General features: G+C 42.3%; 1 protein-coding gene across 14 annotated transcripts in view; it reads right to left on the bottom strand.

Annotated features, from left to right (window-relative positions):
• The window catches only part of GPATCH2L (G-patch domain containing 2 like), a 48,192-nt gene extending 28,775 nt beyond the window's left edge, over positions 1-19,417 (bottom strand). For 9 of the 14 annotated variants that reach the window (XM_026712196.2, XM_087921997.1, XM_026712178.2 and 6 more), the window contains exons 1-5: positions 18,857-19,059; positions 17,183-17,847; positions 11,464-11,528; positions 4,151-4,327; positions 3,580-3,659 (exon numbers count right to left, since the gene is read on the bottom strand). In XM_026712196.2, the coding sequence (XP_026567981.1) occupies positions 3,580-3,659; positions 4,151-4,327; positions 11,464-11,528; positions 17,183-17,847; positions 18,857-18,919 (1,050 nt within the window). In that variant the 5' untranslated portion in view covers positions 18,920-19,059. Of the gene's footprint in view, positions 1-3,579; positions 3,660-4,150; positions 4,328-11,463; positions 11,529-17,182; positions 17,848-18,856; positions 19,060-19,213 lie in introns of those variants that run through there. The other 5 variants (XM_087922000.1, XM_087922001.1, XM_087922003.1 and 2 more) reach the window with 4 other exon arrangements.
• Positions 19,418-20,044: the final 627 nt, after the last annotated feature.

The raw sequence follows: 20,044 nt of genomic DNA, 5'->3' as shown, positions 1-20,044 counted from the left end.
AAATTTATGATGATCACAGAACACCAGAGCTGAATGGGGCCTTGGAGGTCTTCTAGTCCATCCATGATGCTGAATGAAGGTGATTACAACCAGCCCTCATAGCCCTAGCAGTCCCACATCCTTGCCATCACCATTTGTGACCTTCCCTGTCAGCTTCCTCAGAAAATTAAGAGAAGGTCGTGGGTCATTGGGATAAGCCTCTGCCACCCGTGAACCTTCCTCCAGCCCCTCTGAGGTTGAGCTATACTGACCAATTACATATCCCCATGCACCCTTCCCAATGTGCACCACACCTCCACACATTCTCCCTAATTGACGTTATACCCCCTCACACACACTTTCTGCACTGCGCCTCTTGTGCACTCCCTCACACACACCCTGACCCACACCACACCCTCATGCACCCTCTGTGACCCTTCCCAATACTATTGCACATTGTACTGTCTTGTAATTCTTTCCTCTCAAAGCTCTCCATTTTACTGGGGGGAGGGCGGGGGGAGAGATAAATACGCAATTCCAATAAGCAATCTTTCCTGTGCATGACCCTTTTTTTTCTTTCTCCCACTCACAAGAAAAAGATTTATTTTTATTCTGATTGTGTTATTTTTATAAATAACTCAAAGTAGTGAACATACTTGATACCCCTTCCTTTTCCTCTTTTCCTCACAATAGCATCCCTGTTAAGGTGAGTAGGGCTGAGAGAGAGTAACTGGCTCAAAGTCACCCAGCTTGCTTTCATGTCTAAGATAGGACTCACAGCCTCCCTGGTTTCTAGCAAGTTCACAACTCCCAGCCCTGAGAACGTTTAGGGATGCTGACGCCACAGTATTTCTTTCAATGTGTATTTTCCATTGTACGCCTTGCTTACTTTCTTGTAAAAGCAACAGAAAAACAGAGATCAGGCATAGGATGTGTAACTGATAGCAATCAAATGACTGAGTAATGTTGTGAAGGTCATAAATGCAAATATTGGTCGCATAAAGTTATACTTTTTAGTACCTAATTTATCCCAATCCTAATTCTGAATGATCACTGAATGAGGGAGACAATAAGAAAGGACTACCTATATTTTCTATTCCATTCAAGGAATCAAGATGGGACCATTTATGACAATTGTTGGGCTGTGGATTATAAGGAAAGTTAGCGGGGAAAGGTTACCATCAACTATATACCAATAATTTCTATTCATCGTATTATTAAACTACACAAAAATTGAACATATCATTTTAAATGGTATAATCTTCTAATTTTAGACCTAGTTTTAGAGACAAATTAAACCCTTCCTTCTTTAGTCATGTTCCAATGAAAATTACCCCTCTGTTTGTATCACCTTAGAGAAAGCATACATTAGAAAATGTTATCAAATTAAAAAAAAAACTGACATAGATTCTAATGACGTATTTAGCATCATATTATTCCCCCAAGGAAATGATGAAAGTTGAAGGGCTTTGTTTGCATTTTTTAAAAGAAGGTGCACATACATGACTATTCAAATCCTAACCTTGTTAATTACAATTAAGTACTTTGAGTTAATTGCTGAATTCTCCTATGAAAGCTTGTTAGCTTATTCTTAGCTGTATATATTACATAGCATACAGTACTGTATCAAAGATTAGGTCCAAGTCTAAGAAACAAAGTTATTTAAACATATATTTCCTTTAACTGGAACATGATTCCTAGACAATTATCAGCCATTTCTGTTGCAAGGCTATTCTACTTTCACCAATTTCTTATAACCAACAGTTCCATAAAAAGTTTTTCTTTCAACTGAATCAGCCTTAAAGGTATGTAATACTTAGAGCAATAATTCTTATAACTAGGGTTAATTATTCCCAGTGGAAGTTTGGGCATATTCTGAAAATAATGGAGCAATTTGTAATTGCTTCTTTGAGTCTAGGATCCACTTTGGGACGGCCACTGCCAAGACCCTTATGTAAAACAATAGTGTGCATTTTTGTGAGGGCTATGACCTGAATTCAAGACCAGGAAAAGGGGTAATTGGATCAAACCATTTCAGAACCATTGTACAAGAAAACAGAGTAACATTTATATTCATATACTGTAGCACGTATTGTTGTATGTATATATTCACACGGGTTCTATAAAGATAAACTGCCTGAAAACTAGGATTTCATTATCAATAAAAATGTGAGTTGGTGTCCAGAAACACAAAACACCATCAAATGAAAGGCTTGTGGGAAGGCAACAGCAGGGATGAAAGATGAGCTATATGCTACAGTAGAGAAATTATTAACTTAAACTGCCGTAATGTTTAAATTTACAGTTTATTACTGTGTAAATTACAAGCGATACTTTGGGTAATTAGCAGCTTGCTGGCAGGGAGCTTTGAATGAAACTCATTATTTATTATTACAATTTAGAAGAGAAAAGAGGAGGGGGAGCAGTGACCTCCACTGCGAATGACATAGATCCCTTTAAGGTGATGAAGATGAATTAAACGTAAATATTATTTTTCTCATTAAAGGAATCTTTAAGAAGCCTAGGACCCTAGGCCTTTACCAGTGGCCTAATAGTCCCTTGCCCAAGACATAATATTCACTATAACTTAAAACATATTTCAACTCCTTAACTTGATTAGGTAAGTACAGAGAAAGGGCTTGAAGAATTTGTTGAAGATGGAAGAGGCACTTTGGAATAAAGAAGCATCCATTCACATTAAGCTAATTAACTGATGAGTCAAACCTTTTTAACACATAAGATTCTTCTTTCTCGGCACAAATGAAATTCCTAAAATAGCAATAGCACTTAGACTTATATACCGCTTCATAGTGCTTGACAGCTCTCTCTAAGTGGTTTACAGAATCAGCATATTGACCCCAATTATCTGGATCCTCATTTTACTAATCTTGGAAGGATGAGTCAACCTTGAGCTAATGCAACTCAAACTGCCAAACTGCCGGCAGCTGAGTCAGCAGAATTAGCCTGCAATACTCCACTCTAACCATTGCACCACCACAGCTTTAAATAAACTCCACATAGAGTCTAACTACTGTATTTTTACACATGCTTGCAAATTAAGCTCTCCCAAAATCTTTCTGCTTAATATGTGGGAGATTGAGATTGCAGGATTCCAGCTTCACACACAAAACGATTCCAAGGATGGTAAGAAATGCTTGAATATATATATCTCATAAAGAATGAAATGTCTTGCAAATGACAGGCACAACTCTGGGCATTTAAATCTATTGTAATACAAGAACCACATTAATATGTCAATCAATATTTATTTCCTCCATCCCAACTGTCAAAACAGCTTCCCTCATCCCAGGAGTCCATTCCTTTTTGCTTGGCACCAACATTCTTTCTTCTATTAGCAGATTCTTTTTATACTGCACACATTCATATTTAGGCAGCCTCCTTTTCATAACAACGGATTATTTTCCAACAGAACCTCATTGCCATTTTTAAAAAAATTATCAAGACATTTATACATAACTAGAGTTTGTATATGAATACACATTTGAAACTGTTAGAATGAACCACATGGCACATTTCACCAATGACTGTATTTCTTGACACTATGTGTTAAACAAATTATCATCCCCTATAAAGCAATACCTTGCTAACCAGCCTTCTACGGCCCTTCCTAAGGCAACGGGTAGTAACACTGGGAAGACGGTTTAAGCGAGGGTGAAATCCTGAAAAGAAAGAAGAATATAATGAAGAAATGTGAAAAAAATACGAACAGAATCAGCTGGAATAAAGAACAAGAATTAGATGAGCTTCTGATTTCCAGGTTCTGTTCTATGGAGCTTACACATATTATAAACTAGGGTGAGAATGCACTATGTATTGCAGTGCCTTCTTTTCACAAGAGTGTGCTATAAAGTATACGGTCTATTTCATTGTTAAGCAAGCCAATTCCTTACAGTCAAAGAACTGAAATTAATTCAGGTGCACAAAACAGAATTAGAACATATCACTATTACTTCAATTCATATGTATGCAAATTCATATTGGTTTCTCAGGTATGTAACTATGATCCCTAGTTTCTACATTACACTATAATCCAAGCTGCTATTCTAGTCTCTCCAACATATACTCTGAAAGTTGCACCTGCCTATCACATGTCTGATTTGAGCTGGTACAGTATATCCACAATATGCAAGTATTCACGTAAGAATCTCACCTCTTGTAACAGGCCGAGAGGGCAGAAGGAATGTTGGCTCTGAGATTTTGTCAAGGCTCGAGTCCATTCGTTCCATATCAGACGGGCAGTCAGGTCCCCACTTGGGCAAAAGGTTGGGGACTGTGAATCCTGAGACACATTCACCCTCATAGAACCAATCACTCTGTTCATCATCACCTAGGAAAGAAATAAAAAGCTATTCAAATATATTCTTATTGGGAATCTCCTCATACACTAAAAAACCAGAGCCAATGAACAGGCAAAAGTTATGAAGCTGTGAGTAGAGGACAATTTAAAGGTAGTCACAACCTTTGGGTTTTTTTTTTTAATCTTACAGGCTTGGAGAGGTAAAATAGGAGCACTGTCAAAACTCACTCAGAGGTGTACCAGTTGCAGTGTGCCCAGACAATCTGAGAGCAACTTTGACTTCTTTTAATGTAAAGAGGCCAAGCTGGAAGCAAAGCTTATCCTGGCCTTTGCTATTTTGCCTGCAGTTGCATTCCACCAATTTTGACATCTTTTGTGATATGTCAGTTAAAATGTAATTGTTAAAAACAGTAAATTTACTTCTTACCCAGACTTGACATAACTGAAAGCATTAGATTTATTCATAGAAGATTCACACAAATTCATTAATTGTTTTAGGGGACTGGTTTATCACAAATTTTGGGAACCACTCTTCTAAGATAAATCTATCCCTAAATTCATACATGACAATGAAATCTTAAATTATAATAATAGGTACTGCACCTTGATGACTCTATAGTTATCTGTATCTCCATGTCCCACTCAAATGAACCTGTAACTATCCTTGCCTTTCTTAGAAGAGACAACATATTTAATAATAACTCAGTGCATTTTTAGGCCATTTTAAATGTTCTTACATTATTCCAGAAATGGTAATACTCAAGTGCAAGCCCACTTCCCCCGGCCACCTCCCCAGGTATTACTCAAGTGCAACTCACAGCAACCCTCATCATTTTAGTTGGGTCTGTTGAAACTTACAATTCAGCAAAATACCAATAGCCACAACACGTTCACCTTTGCTTTAATAAATGGCATGGGATGTAAAACGGAGACAGCCTTGCCACAACCGATCACTAAAATTCACACGATCCTTTAAGGCCTAATGCTATAGAGCCGCAACACAGGCCAAAACCCGCAGTTTTATACCATGCAATTGCTGCAACTGCAAAAGAATTGCAACAAGAGAAAAGAAAAAAAAAACCTCCAAAGCATGCAGAGCAATCAGGAATAGGCATTGTCTTAGCTGAACGCCATTCCCCTTGTAGGCTGGGTCAGACAATGCGTTGCTCTTGTCCTAGCTGATTGGACTGAGTCTGTCAAAAGGGCTGATTAGCCTAGCTCCACCCACTGTGGGTGGCTCCTCCCAGCTTTCAGCGAAGACATGACAGACAGGACTGCCTCTGAGACTCAAAGAGACCGGTTATTGGCCCCCCTCCCATCAGCCCACATCCCGGACCAGAATAATCAGCATGGGGCTGACCTATCTAACCTACAAGGAGAAATGGCATTCAGATAAGGCAATGCCCATTCTGCCTTGTAAGGCTGCGATAGGTCAGACAATGGGACATACCATAGCTGGATTGTCCTTGGGAGGGTTCAAGTATACTCCTGGTCCCCATGCTCCGTGACCACTCTTTGCAGAACTCTTTTGCCAAACGCAGCATCCACCGAAGTGAAAGTGTCCAGATGGTAGTGGCGGATGAAAGGAGATGGGGATGGTCGACTTGCTTTGCAGACCTCTTCAATTGAAGCCTCCGTTGCCCAGGCTGATGTTGTAGCAGCACTGCGAGTGGAATGAGCCGTAATGCCCCTGGAAACCAGAAGAGCGCGACTCAAATATGCCCTAGAGATACATGACTTGATCCATCTGCTGACTGTAGATGGAGTTACCTTCCCCCCAACTTGGCAGGTTGAAAGGAACAAAAGAGGGATTCCATTCTGCGGAATTCTGAAGTTCTTTTGATATAAATCTTCAATGCCCTATGCACTTCTAGAGTGTGCCAAGATTTCTCCAAGACACGGACCAGTTTGGGACAGAAATCTGGAAGAATCCATTTTTGTGATCTGTGAAACAAAGGTTCACTTTGGGAATAAATACTGGATCCAACCTCAAAACCACCCAGCAAGGGTGGTATATACACAAGTCTGGTGAACTGAGAGAGCAACCAACTCAGATACTCTCCTGGCTGAAGTGATAGCCACCAAGAAGGCTACCTTAAGTGTAAGGAGATGAAGACTAGCCAATTTGAGAGGCTCAAACAGAGCCTTAGTCAGGGACTGCAACACTTTTGATAGGTCCCACGTAGGATACCAGTGGACCACTGGAGGATGAAGATTGGCCGCCCCTCTGAGGAACCTATGGACTCAGAGGGTGGTGTACGAAGGACTCCAACTTGCCACAAGTCAGCACCGAAGATATAGCCAACACCTAACGATGAAGGATATTGGGAGAAAGGCCTCTATCCAAACCCGCCTTTAAAAAATCCAAAATGTGTGCTACAGAAGCCTCTAAAGGCTGGATGTTTGATTTAGAACACCAATGAGAAAAAGCTTGCCAGATAGCGTCATAAATGTGGATGGTAGAAGGTCTCCTGGAAGCCTGAATGGTTCTGATTACTTTGTTGGAGAGATGGGTGCGTTTTAACACGCTCCAATCAATCGCCAAACTGTCAGCTGTAGCCACTGGGGCTCTGGATGAATCAGGGATCCCTGGAGGAGAGAGATATGTTCCTTAGGAATCCGCCAAGGATGAGCTACTGAGAGACCCATTAAGTCTGCAAACCAAGGGCACCGAGGTCAATAAGGAGTCACTAAAATAATCTCTGCTCTTTCTGCCAAAATCTTACATACTACGGCCGACAGCAGAGGCAATGGAGGAAAAGCATATAACAGTCCCTGAGGCCACCTGCTACGGAAAGCATTGGTCCCTTCAGCCCCCAGGGTGACAAACCTAGTGAAACATCTTGGTAACTGAGTATTGAGCAGCGTTGCAAACAAATCCACCACAGGAAGTCCAAATCTCTGAGTAATCTGTAAAAAGAGGGAAGGGTGCAGCCTCCATTCCGTGTGGTCAATAGTAGCTCTGCTGAGCCAATCTGCCTGCACGTTATCTGTGCCAGAAATGTGCTCAGCCCGGATGGACAGGAGGTGTCATTCTGCCCATCTACCCAAAGCTTCAGCTTCTGTCATAAGGGATTGGGACCTGGTGCCTCCCTGCCTGTTAATATGGTGGCTACATTGTCCGTCATGACTAGGACACATGTGCCAGAGACCTGTTGACTAAACTTTCTGAGAGCTAAATGGACAACCCTAAGATCTGGCCAATTTATATTGTGTGCTTGTTCCTCAAGTCGACCATATGCCCTGAACCATGTGAGAAGCCAGATGAGCTCCCCAACCTGATAAGCTGGCATCGGTCATGAGGATGAGTCTGTCCTCTACCTTGAAAGACAGATCTTTGGAAATGGCTCTGGAGAGCCACCACTGAAAAGATTGCACCACCTTCTTGGGCACCTTAACGTTCATCAAAGAGTGGCTCTTACCTAATTTTTGATGAGGCAAGAGAAACCACTGGAGGGCCCTGGAATGAAGCCTGACCCAGGGACCAATGCTAATACATGATACCAACTTACCTAAAAGTTGGGAGAGATGAGCCAATGGAATGGAACCCTCTCTCCGGATACGTTTAGCTAGCAACTGCAGGCTGTCCTGCCTGTCCTGGGAAGGGAAAACTTGACAAACCAGCGGGACAATAGTAGCTCCCAAATGAAGCAGACGAGTGGAAGGAGTAAACTGGCTCTTTTTTTACATGTATTGAGAAACCAAGGTCCTGCAGCACCAAAATAGTAGTCTGCAGGTCCCTCTGTGCCCCTTGAAAGGATGAGAATAAGATCAAAATATTGTCTAAGAAAGAATGCAGGTGCGCTGCCAAGGTAGCCAAAACTTCAGTGAAAACTCTAGGGGCAGAAGATAACCCAAAAGGAAGAGCCCTATATTGAAAATGATTTCCCAGATTAACAAAAAAACCGTAAGAAATTCCTATGGGAATGACAAATTGGAATATGTAAGTAAGCTTCCGTCAAATCAATAGAAGCGAGGAAGTCCCGCTGCCTAACACTCTCCAGTATAATATGGAGGGAATGCATTTTAAAACACTATGAATTTATTGAGCATTTTCAAATCAAGAATTGCAGTCCACCCCTTGAGGTTTTGGGGATAACAAAGAGTCTGGAAAAAAATCCCTTTCCCTGTTGGTCTTCCAGGACTGTTTGGATGGCTCTGAGCTCCAGCAAATGCTGGATAGCTGATTCCATGAGCCCCCTTCTCACCTTGTCCCTTGAAATTGGAGATAGGACAGGAGATTAAAAAAACCTCGGAGTGGAGTAGAACTCTAACGAAAGACCTAATCTTACAGGTGTCTGATGTAATCTCTCTCCATTTGTCAACAAACCTAGCCTAAACATCTGCCAATGGGGAAAGATTGAGAACTGTTAGCGTTGGTGACGGTACGGCGACTTCCTCCTCCTTCAAAGGGTCACTTGCCTGAGAACTGCTGTCTGCCCTTGCCTGATCGATCTGATGGTGGCCCAGGATGTTGATAAGGGGACTTGGCAGACCAATGGAAACTGGATCCAGATTCCGCCTGAAAGGCCAGGTGCCTGAAATACGGGCCAGGCCAGTTCTCTGCCCTTTTGTAGAGCAATGGAATCACTATCCTCTTATCCTTGGTTTCCACCAGGAACCGGTCTAATGCTTTCCCAAAAAGCTTGTCATCTCATACAGGAATCGATGCTAACTTCCATTTTCTCCTGCCATCAGCCTGCCAATTACGCAGCCAACACATGCATCTGGCTGTCACAGAAGCAGCAATGGCTTTGGCGGCAAACCTGGTCCCATGAAGAGTGGCATCCGCTGTGAACTCTGCTGCAGCTACTATCTTGTTAAGATCTTGATGAGTTTGGATGTCTGCCACTGGGATCCTCTCCTGTAGCTGCTTCAGGCATTTAAGGGATGTTCTGGTGAAGGGAGGTGCTGCTGTGGATGCCTTCACAGCCCAGGCAGCCGCCTGGTGAGATCTCTGCAAAGACTGCTCAATCCTTTTCTCCTCCGCTTTGAGGATGTCTTCCGGATCAGAAGGAGCCGTAGAGGTAGAAGCCAATGCTGTTACAGGTGCCATCAACCATGGCCCCTTGGAAACTCTTGGTAAGCTCTGGACCGACATTGAAAAATCTGCAGTCAGAAGACAAGGGATTGGGTCCTGAAGCTGGCGAATCTAGCTGTTTCTGTAACACTTTCAGAAAAAGCCTGGGGATGGTACCACCTCCTTCCTCATGGTCGTCTCATCAAAAAGAGCTTCCAACTCCGTGGAAGCTGAGCTCCAACGTCTTCATCGTCCGCATCTTTCAGGTTGGTAGTGTTTCTAGCCTTGAAGAGTAAAGGGGTGAATAATGTATGTTTGAACAAACCTGAAAATACTGGAATTTCAGGGGTTAGATCTTCATCCTCAGACATATCAGATTCCCTTTTTTTTCTGTCTCCCCTATCAAGGAGAGAGCAGCAGCAACAGATGGAGCAGAAGCAGAAGCAGAAGCAGCTGGAGAAACACATTCCTGAATCAAGGAACCCCTTTCTGATAGCAGAGCTACCTGTTCATGGGATGGAATCACAGATTCCTCAGATACCTCTGAAGAATGGTGGACAAACCGTTGAGAATGCCTTCAGAGATTCCCTTTCTGATAGCCCTGTCTATCAAGAGCTGCATATTAACAGGGACTCCAGGCCTACTGCACTCTTGCTCCTGCCAAGGTACCACCCTGAAACCTCCCTGGTGACCTCTATAAGGCCTTTCCTCAGCAGTAGAATGTTGTGTGGAATCACCTTCAGCTACATCAGGGGACCAAGTGTGAGCCATGGTCCTGGGGAAAGGCCCAGGTTCCTGGTCCTGTAGATCAACTGCACTTTGATGAGAAGCAGGAGAGGTCTCTTTGTCTGGAGATCTGATCTTTGAGGCTTTTTGTATCTTGGCAATTTGCTTCTCTACGGCCTTCTGCCACCTGGAAGCATCCTCCTCCTCCACCCTAGAGACCTTCTTAACCGGCAAGGCCTTCTTTCCTTGTTTGCTGCTTGAAGCAGATGAAGCTGCCCTATGGGATTTTCCTGCTCTGGAGGCCCTGCTGCCTCTAGGGGTGTCCACCATGTTGAAATAAGGCCTTTCTTGGACTTGCAGCCCTGTGCATGGAAGAAGCACACGAAGGGAATTAAACAGGGGATATCTTCTTGCTTATCCCCTAGCTTCAGACCACTCTTCTTCAGCCCTATACAACTCCAGTAGCAGACGTTAGCACTTCCTACTGGGACTAACACCCACTGGGGCTTAATAGGCCTTCTAAATATAGACCAGGCCTGGCCTGAAGCTTGGAGGCCCTGGTCTACCTTGGAGAAAGGGACCAGGTCCCCCACCGGAACAAACAAATTTTACAACGCCTACCCTTCGTTGTCTTCTGGACCAGCCACTTCCAGAAGCCACAGCTAGCGCCGGTCCTGGCGCTGGAGTGGCTAGAGAAGCAGGCCGAACCTCCTGCCGAACAAAATGGCCACCGTCAGCCACAAGTCTTCCTGCTTCACCGAGGAGCCCGAAAACAGACTCCTCGGCCTTTCGTTGCTCCCTGGAGGGAAGGAATAGCTCCTTTGGTGGCCACTCAAATAGCAGCCTCCCTCTTCACCACGGAGGCTCAAAAAGCGGCCCCATGGCCTTTGCCAGCTGCTCCGGACTGCTGGAGCGGCCCTCAGCTGTTTCGCGGCTCCAACAAACACCTGAGAGTTGGAGCCATTTTTGACCTTTTTTTTCTTTTTTTTTGATGAATAAATTGAAGTAAGGCTGAAGCAAAGGCAGGAGAGGCAATCGAGATGCGTCTGTCCTGCTGGGAGGAGCCACCCACAGTGGGCGGAGCTAGGCTAATCAGCCTTTTTGACTGACTCAGTCCAATCAGCCAGGACAAGAGCAACCTACTGTCTGACCTATCGCAGCCTTACAAGGGAGAATGAATGACTTGTTTGAACTCAAGGAAGAATCAGACTCCAGCCTCAAAATAATGCTTTAAAGTTTCCTTCTTTTCTTCTCCTCTATACAGATTGATCACAATTACATGTGCCTAATTTCAATTTCATTTTAATGTAAGCCAATTAACATACATTTAAAGTGACAATAAAATTATTCTAAATCTAAGTCTGATTTATCATTCAAAATACTAAATTATAGAAAAAATAGAGATATGACCTATTCTTACCTTGGCGACCTTCATCATTGGTAAAAAGGCCAGTATCACTACTGCTGCAAACACTGCTGGTTTCACTGGAAAGGGAAAACAAAGAATTAAGTATATATGCATTACATAGATACTTTTTTCTAAGAATAAATCCTTCACTGCCAGGAAACTTCTCACAAACTTTCAGCACAACAAATAATAGTGGTATTCCTTTATTCATCTCAACAATTTGATTTATCCAGACATGGGTGCCCCAAAAAACTGGGTGGGTAAATATAAAATATATGGAATGAAAAATAAGTTAGGAAAATATTCAATAATCTAAAAAAAGAGACTAAGGAGACTAAGGAAAAAATACATGAATGCTTTCAGGGACTGCTGAAAACAGACTGCACATTAAAGAAATGCACAGCTTCAACGGTTTGTCGGCTCAAGCAAGAAGAACGCCGTCTGCCATTTTTAGTAATAGGCAGCATGTACTTATCTAAGGGTTGTCCTTAAGTCAGACATTCTTAACCCAAAGACTGCCTGCATTAAAAAATATAAGAAACAGCATATTAAAAGGAGAATCAATATTGCAGAGAATGATGCCAGGCTGGAAGCTTGGGTGAGAAAAGATTGCCTCTTAACAGAATAAAAAACTGGTGTAAAAATAACCTTTAAGTGAGCATTCTAGAGATACATAGGGTCTTCTTTTCATAATTACTGAAAAATACAGATATTAATGAGGATGGGAGACTTAACACTTATTACTTGCTCAGTATTTTCTTGTTAAAAAACGTTTATTGCAGCTTTAGAGAACAAAACCACAGAAAGAATTACAGGTAGCCTCGACTTACAACAGGTCATTTAATAACTGTTCAAAGTTATAACGGCACTGGAAAAAGTGACTTATGACCGTTTTTCACAGTTACAACCATTGCAGCATCTCCATAATCATGTGATTAAAATTCAGATGCCCGGCAATTGGTTAACATTTATGACCTTTGCTCCCTTCCAAGATTCTGGAATCACCTTTTATAATCTTCTGACAAACGAAGCCAATGGGAAAACTAGATTCACTTATCAACCAGTTACTAACTTATCAACTGCTTAACAACTGTGGCATGAAAGGTTGTACAATGGGGCAAAACTCACTTAACAAATGTCTCACTTAGCAACATAAATTTTGGGCTCCATTGTGATCCTAAGCCAAAGTCTACCGGTATACGAAAGCAGACACCAATAGCTTCTCTAAAATTGGCCAAGACCAACTTGCTTCAATCGTACATTTCTCTTTTGTTAACATCAGGGTTGTACAACTTGATAGCAGAGTTGGGGTTATGAGGATCACCTCTGTCTTTAAATTGCATGTCTGGCACAGCACCATAAAGAGGAATAAAGCTATATAAAAATGTCTGAAAAATGACTGAGGGACAGCAATGAAACAGTAATATTAGAGCCTATAATTTTCTGCATCGCCTGAGAAAAGTTCATCTTCCTTCCTCTGTCCTTACCACTATCTATAGAAGGACGATCGAGAGCATCCTGTCATATTGTATTACTGTCTGGTTTGGAAGCATTACTGCTCCAGACAGGAAGGCAGCGCAGAGAGTGGTGAGGATGGCAGAAAAGATCCTTGGAAGTTCACTGCCTTCCTCTATCCAGGACATGGCATATAAGCACTGCTTGGGCAAAGTCTGCAGGAATGTCAGGGATGCTACACATCCTCTCCATGATCAGTTTTCCCTGTTACCTTCTGGGAGGAGGCTTCATAGTATCTGAAGCAGAACATCTAGATTCACAGCATTGTTCCATATAGCATCAATCTTGTGAACTCCCAAGTTACCTCCTTCCACTATGTATTCAAACTGAACAGTGATATATTGGGTGGGGGGGAGGGGGGTATGTGCAGGTATATATTTATGGATGTATATATCATGTGTATGTGTGTTAGGTATGTGTTTGGGTAGATAAAAACTTTCTCTTGAGAGCAGGCAATAGAATTTCATTGTTAACATGGGCCAGTGTGCTCATAGTAAAAAAATGACAAGTTATCTTATTTTATCTATCTTAATTTGTACAATTATTTAACTGTTAAATGTAAACTCACAGTGATTCTTGTTCTCATTTCTCAATAAAAGATGTGAGCAAATTAAAATGGTAACATGCTGTCTTATAAATAAATTGTACCATACATCTACTTACAAGTCTTAAGTAGATAGGAAATAGTAGGAGAAGACAGTTAGGTAATTGGCAACCAAATTTAGGGTATAAGGGTATGTGGTTTTGACAGATATTTATTTTGGAAGTACTGCCAAATCCTCAGATAGAATGAAACAAAAATAACTAAGTGACTAAGCGTCATTTCTTACTTTTCTCACCCAAATGGTCATATAAATTAGGCCCTGGGTTATTTTTACATTAAATTTTTACTGGAAAGTTCACAGTTCCTTAGTACAGGCCATACAGTCCAGTAAGCACTGATTAATGACCTCCAGTTATAAAGAAGGCCACTTGCCTTAACCAGAAAATAATGAAAGCTATTGATCCAACAAGCTACTGCTATAGAGTTATTGATCACCCAATCTTTGCTTAAAATGGTCTTCATTTAGCAATTGTGCTATTGCCAACACCTGGACCAAAGCACGCCTGTAATTAAATAGTTCAGAAGAGTTAAAGTGAGAGGTGATGGACAGATCTCAGCTCTCCCCCATTCAGTTATGCTTCTGAGCTATTGTTTGTGTCAAGAAGAGTATTGATTTTCTATAAAAATAAGAAAACAAGAGGCACAGTGGGGGTGCAGAAGGTCAGGCTGGGCTGAAGAAGGAGGGGGAGGCTAAACACTCCATCTCTGTCAATTGCTCTGTCACCAAACAGGCAAGCACTCAGCTCTCTTTACCTCCAAGTTCTAAAGTAGGCTACAGCTTATACTCTTCACGTCTGAGGAAAAAGAAAATAAGCTAAAAAAAGCCAAAGATGCAAGTTAATGATTTCTCATATTTGACACACTACAAAATGTATAAACCCATAGGAATAATGTACATCTATACATCCAAACTAGACTGTGTTGTTTCTCTATGTCATATGTATGTCCATAATTTTGTATTCATTTATTTATTTATTCTGTCATGGTTATGTCGCGTATATTGGAAGTGGTGACCCTTTGAGAGATGCATGCAATGAAATTTCATTTTAACGTATGCCTATTAGTGTACATTCAAAGTGACGAAGTTATTCTATTCCATGGATATCAAACTCATGGCGTCATGTTGCAGTCGCGTGACGTTTCATGACATTTTTCCCCTTTGCAGAGCTGGGGTGGATGTGGCCTCAGCATGACGCATCTGGCCCATGGCCGCCAGTTTGACACTCCTGTACTATTCTATTCGACAAAATACTATTCATAATCTTGGCTATACTTTTCCTACTGTCCCTCCAAAGTGTAACTGACAATTTTATAACCTTAATAAGTAGAACTGTTTTAGACTCCATGCCTACTTCACTAAAGGACTATAATAGGACGATCCCTCTTGAATGCTGTGGACCAGGGGTGTCAAACTCGCATCTTCGTGGTGGCGTCAGATGAGGTATCACGGCTTTTTCTTTCACTAAACCAGGCGTGGGCATGGCCAGCATGTGACACATCTGGCCCGCGAGTTTAACAGCCCTGCTGTGGGCCTGCTGATTTTGATTAAGGGTGCAGAGGAATTAGGATGGATATCTCTGCTCGTTTAAGAGAATTCAGAAAAAGCCTCACTTCAACTAATCTCTTCCTGATTGCTTATGGGTTACTAAATCTAGCATTCTTCTGAATTTAGAAAAGGCCAATATGTAATTCAGGACTGAGTCAGTACGTATACTGCCCAACCAGTGCTGTCCACCTTATCTGACCTCTTACTGTCAGAAAAGAATTGAAAGATTGTGCTTTCCTAATAGTTCCCTCAACAGGAAAGAAAACAATATACATGGCCATACATGGCCAAAAAAAAAAAAAGAAAAACATATAAGAAGGGAGAAGATGGACAAATAGTATGACTTTGATTAAACGCAAGATGATGAAGGGAAATATAAAGCAGTTCTTTGATTGTTCATTTGTATAAAGAATTAGCAATGAATTTCAGTTACTTTACAGCAGGAGTGTCAAACTCAAGGCCCAGGGGCCAGATCCGGCCCACAGGGTGCTTAGATCTGGCCCACAGGGCTTCCCTTGAAACAGTGAAGGACTGGTCCATGGTGTCTCTGCCAGCAAAAATGGAGCTCAGGAGAGCCAAGCTCCATTTTCACTGGCAGAAAGTTGCAGGAGGCTGTTGCAACTGAAAACGGAGCTCGGGCGCTCATTTTCTCTGTCAGAGCGCTTGAGCCACCATAGGTACCCCCAACATGACTGATGGCAAGCTGGCCACACCCACTCCGGACTCCTGAAGTCAAACACAACTCTGATGTGGCCCTCAATGAAATCAAGTTTGACATCCCTGCTTTACAGGATGTAATGACTAGATTATTCTCTTTACCCAGAAGCTATTTAAATATGGTACTAGTATGGGTTTCCTGAACTACTATTTCTAATACATATTGAAAACCAATCATTAAGATCAATTCAAAGATCAATTTCAATAATATACAACCCAGGCGACAATACTTTTGTAGAGTTCTATCAAATAATTCAAAATTCATTCTATGAACCATGGAAAACACTTCTCCTCAGTATCCTAATGACTACCTTCTTTTTAGTTCTATCAAAAATTCTTCCATTATTTAAATATCAAATGTATAGATTATTAAGAAAGATATTTTACTCATCATATCTGACTACAATATCATACCCTTCACATATTCAATCAAAATGTAATAAAATATTTTTAAATAGATCAGCAATTCAATAAGGTCTGAATAAAAGTGTAGCCAAAAAGGTTTTCTTAACTACACTCAGATAACACTCCCAAGGTTACTCCAAAATCTACAGTATCTTCCAAAATCTTAGTAACTAAGAACATAATGGAAGAGCCAATTGGGCCTCTTCTTCTAAACAACTTTGCTTCATTCTAAGTCTCAATCAATTGCTCATATCTTTTATAACTGAGGACAAGAAACTGTTCAATTAAAAATAGCACGTTGGAGGTAAATGGAGGTAAGTGGGAAGTGCATGCAGAACCATTTCTTCTCTCAATCTTCCTACAAGTGAAGAAATTTCACTTGAAATAGGCCAACAATTACATGAACCTTGACTTACTATTACAAGTTGCTAAACTCCATCTGGAACATATTATTCAGACCAAATGCAATTCATCTAAAATGAAAATACAAGTTATATGCCTAGAGAATGACCAGCAATGGAGATCATTATACATTCTCATTCAACAACCTTTAATTAGACTGGGGTGCTTAATATTCTACTCAATCATTACCATGAATTATGGCCACCTCAACTAATAGTTTCACAAAAATCAGAATAGTAGCATTTCTCTTGGAACATCTCCATTTCAACATCCAATCACTTTTCAGAAAATAACTGTCATTTAAAATAATACTGACTAAACAATCACACTTTATTTTCTTCTTAACACTGGAAATTAGTCTCACACAAAATACCGGTCTATACAAGTATATCCTGTAAAACAGATTTCCATACATTATCTAAGACTGGATCCAGTAGTCTAGTTAAAAAGGGAACTACCTAAAGGAAAGAGACACTAATTGCAAAGAAACAAAGTAAAATATTAGAGCCTCAGGTAAGAGAAGAAATGTCTAGACATCTCACCATTCTGACATGTTTTCATCAGAACCCTGTTTCTGTTCATCTGCTTCACACTCCATCCTTTCATTCCTGCCCCCTTTGCTGAGGAAGGCCCTGGTCTCTGCTGACTCACAGAGTCCCCGGCCAGTTGATGTCCAGGGAGCATTCTCTTTCCAACGGGACAGGCACTGCTTTTTAGCTGATTTGAATCTGCAACCCTTCTCATAAGTCCATTCCGATACTCGGAGTTTCTGCTGAAGACTAGCTGCCACTTCTGATGTCACACGCTTAACTTTTCGACGACGCCTTAAGGGTCGACAAGGTGCATTTTCAGTGAAGGAGTCTGATTCATGCCATGAGTGTTGCTTATTCTTGAGAGCTGTGTTGAGAGTTGGATGTTTGGCTACTGCCATGTCATCAGAGTCACTAAAGTAAGCAGTTAGCACTTCCCGGCAGTCCTCCACAACTTCTTCTAGACTGGATTCTGAGGCCCCACTGTAGCAGCAAGCATGTTCTGCTTGGTGTGTAAGGTCTGAACGCCGCTTGCGTCCCCGTCTCTTACGAAGCTGCCGACGCTGCTGCCTTGGGCTCAGAGTCATTTCTTCCCATAACTCATCCAGTTTGTTCTGTTCAGAGGTCTGCTCAAGAGCTGAGGCCAAATCATGTACTAGCTCATCCATCAGCAATGTCTACCAAAGTAAAAAGGACACAATTAAATCAGCCATTTTGTATGTCATCACAATAGCAGAATCTATTTCCAAGTGACATAATATATTTTTCAAAAATTACTTTAGCTTTACTTTTTAAAGAAGGAAAGAATAAAAAGAAGAAGATATGGTTAATCTATATTGTGTTACTATTTACAGTACTGTCTTAATAGTTAATACAGGTGTTAACCTAGTCTCTGTACCATATACTTCAAGGACTTCTTTTTACAGAGAAAAGAAATTTAAAGAAAAACAAATGCTGTTCCTGTAGATAGGAAAAGGTCTTCTTGAGGTTATGAAGAATTGCAAGAATGGCTCTAAAATCCACTGAAGACTAATAACCCAAACTCTGTGTATTCCATTTCTGCAGAAAGGCACTTAGATGTAACATACAACGGTAATATTATTTGTTTATAATTGTCTCTCAGGCTAAACTATTTTACAGAATTAAAGAAGAGGCTTTATGCAATGGCCTAAAATCTATGATGTAATCATGGGAAGAAAACAACAATGGAAGGGACCATGTGTAAAATAGGCAATGTAGATAAATAAATAATAATGTAGATAAAGAGTTAGTTATAGTACAGGTGGAGGGAGTGCATAACTTAAAATAACCACAGCACCTACTTTCTCTAACAAGCATCTTTCTATTCTATATCCATTCCAGTCAACTGACACCTTGCCAAGCCAAATTGAGGGAGAATGTCTATAAGGAAATGGTCCGTTATTTCCTTTCTGTAATCAAACGATCACCCCACTGGTGTCCGAACCAGCTACCTTATAAAAAGATCATCGCTGGGATCAAAACGACTCTCCCAATTCTGTTTACTTAGACCGCCAAAGGCTGTTGGAAAACAAGCAACCTCGCCTGAAATTGTGGGGAACCGGTTCTAGATAGCGCCGAGAGGGTAAACAAATGGCGATCTAGTCCACCCACCACCCGCCATGCCATCTCCTCCGCAAACACACTAGGGGAGGCTCGGGTCATCACCTGCTGCTGCTGCTGCTGCTGCTGCTGCTGCTGCTGCTGCTGGAAAGCAATAGCCGAAAGCATCGAGCGGTCTTCTGCCCCCGGATGACAAGGATCTTTCGTCCGATCCAGCGGGGCGCCTGTTCTATTCCGCCCCCGATGCTCTCACACAAATCTTCCCATCCCTCCCGGCGCCGCCGCTGTTTTCCTGACTCTCCCCAAAACACGGGTGTCTCTTCCTCCCCCCACTCCCCCTTCGGAGGGCGAAAGGCCTCCTCGACCCACCCCGGCAGTCCCACCCCGCTTTCGTTTCCGAGGCGGCTAGGCCACCGACTATCCGCATCGGACGCTTCCGGCTTCGCGCATCGGCTAACTCACTCGGCTCCCGCAACAAACCTCCCCAACTCCTTCACCACATCCACCTCTCTAGGCCTTCCCGACTCGGCGCGGAGTCAGCTCCAAAAAAAAAAAAAAACGCTTCCGGTCCTGGGGGGTGGAGGCATCTCCTCTTCTTCCGGAAACAATGACGTCACTCCTCGCCTCGGTACCAACGGCCGGGAGGGTCTCACGGGCTCTCTCGTGCCGACGCTCGCAACGAGGCGAGGCTTGGCTAGGCGGTCGGGGGAGGGACGCTGCTCTGCCGCCCCGGCGATTTTTCCCCTGTTAGGGGAGGGAGGACTCTCGCTTGATCACTCCGCTTCTCCGGGTTAAACTCGCCGCGGGGAACTGCTATACCCACTTTGACAAAGAAAAGCCCTTATGAATCCAGCGGGATTTACATTTGGGGAGAGTGAGACCAGCACTCCATGAGAAAGCCGAGCCGAGGAACCCATGGCAGTCGCGTCCGGAAAAGGGGACTTTCTCTTCTCCCTTCGTGATCTCCTCAGAACGGCGTCTGTTTAAACTGGCGCGCCAGGATTCGTTTCTGAAGAACCCCTGTAGTCCGCATTTGCCCCCTGACAAATATTCCATGCTGTCCGATTGGGTTAAAACACGCGAGCGCCCCTTTCACAGTTACTGAAGTGACACGTGTATTTGTGCTGAGAAGTAGCCGTGTCTCAATCTGAAGGGAGTTGCAGGCACAAAAGCCACTCGTCTTCTCGTTGTGTTTCTGCCGCTGCAGGCTCATGTCATTGTCAGCCCGTCTCTAGATACAGAGCAATCTCTGGTTTTGGCAGTAAATAACCAGACCAACTTGGCATCAGTAGG

This window comes from Pseudonaja textilis, chromosome 1 (assembly GCF_049901715.1).
Source record: "Pseudonaja textilis isolate UNSWEBS1 chromosome 1, rPseTex1.2, whole genome shotgun sequence".
In the NCBI taxonomy this organism is placed as follows: Eukaryota; Metazoa; Chordata; class Lepidosauria; order Squamata; family Elapidae; genus Pseudonaja; species Pseudonaja textilis.
This window is presented reverse-complemented; position numbering and strand designations above follow the sequence as displayed.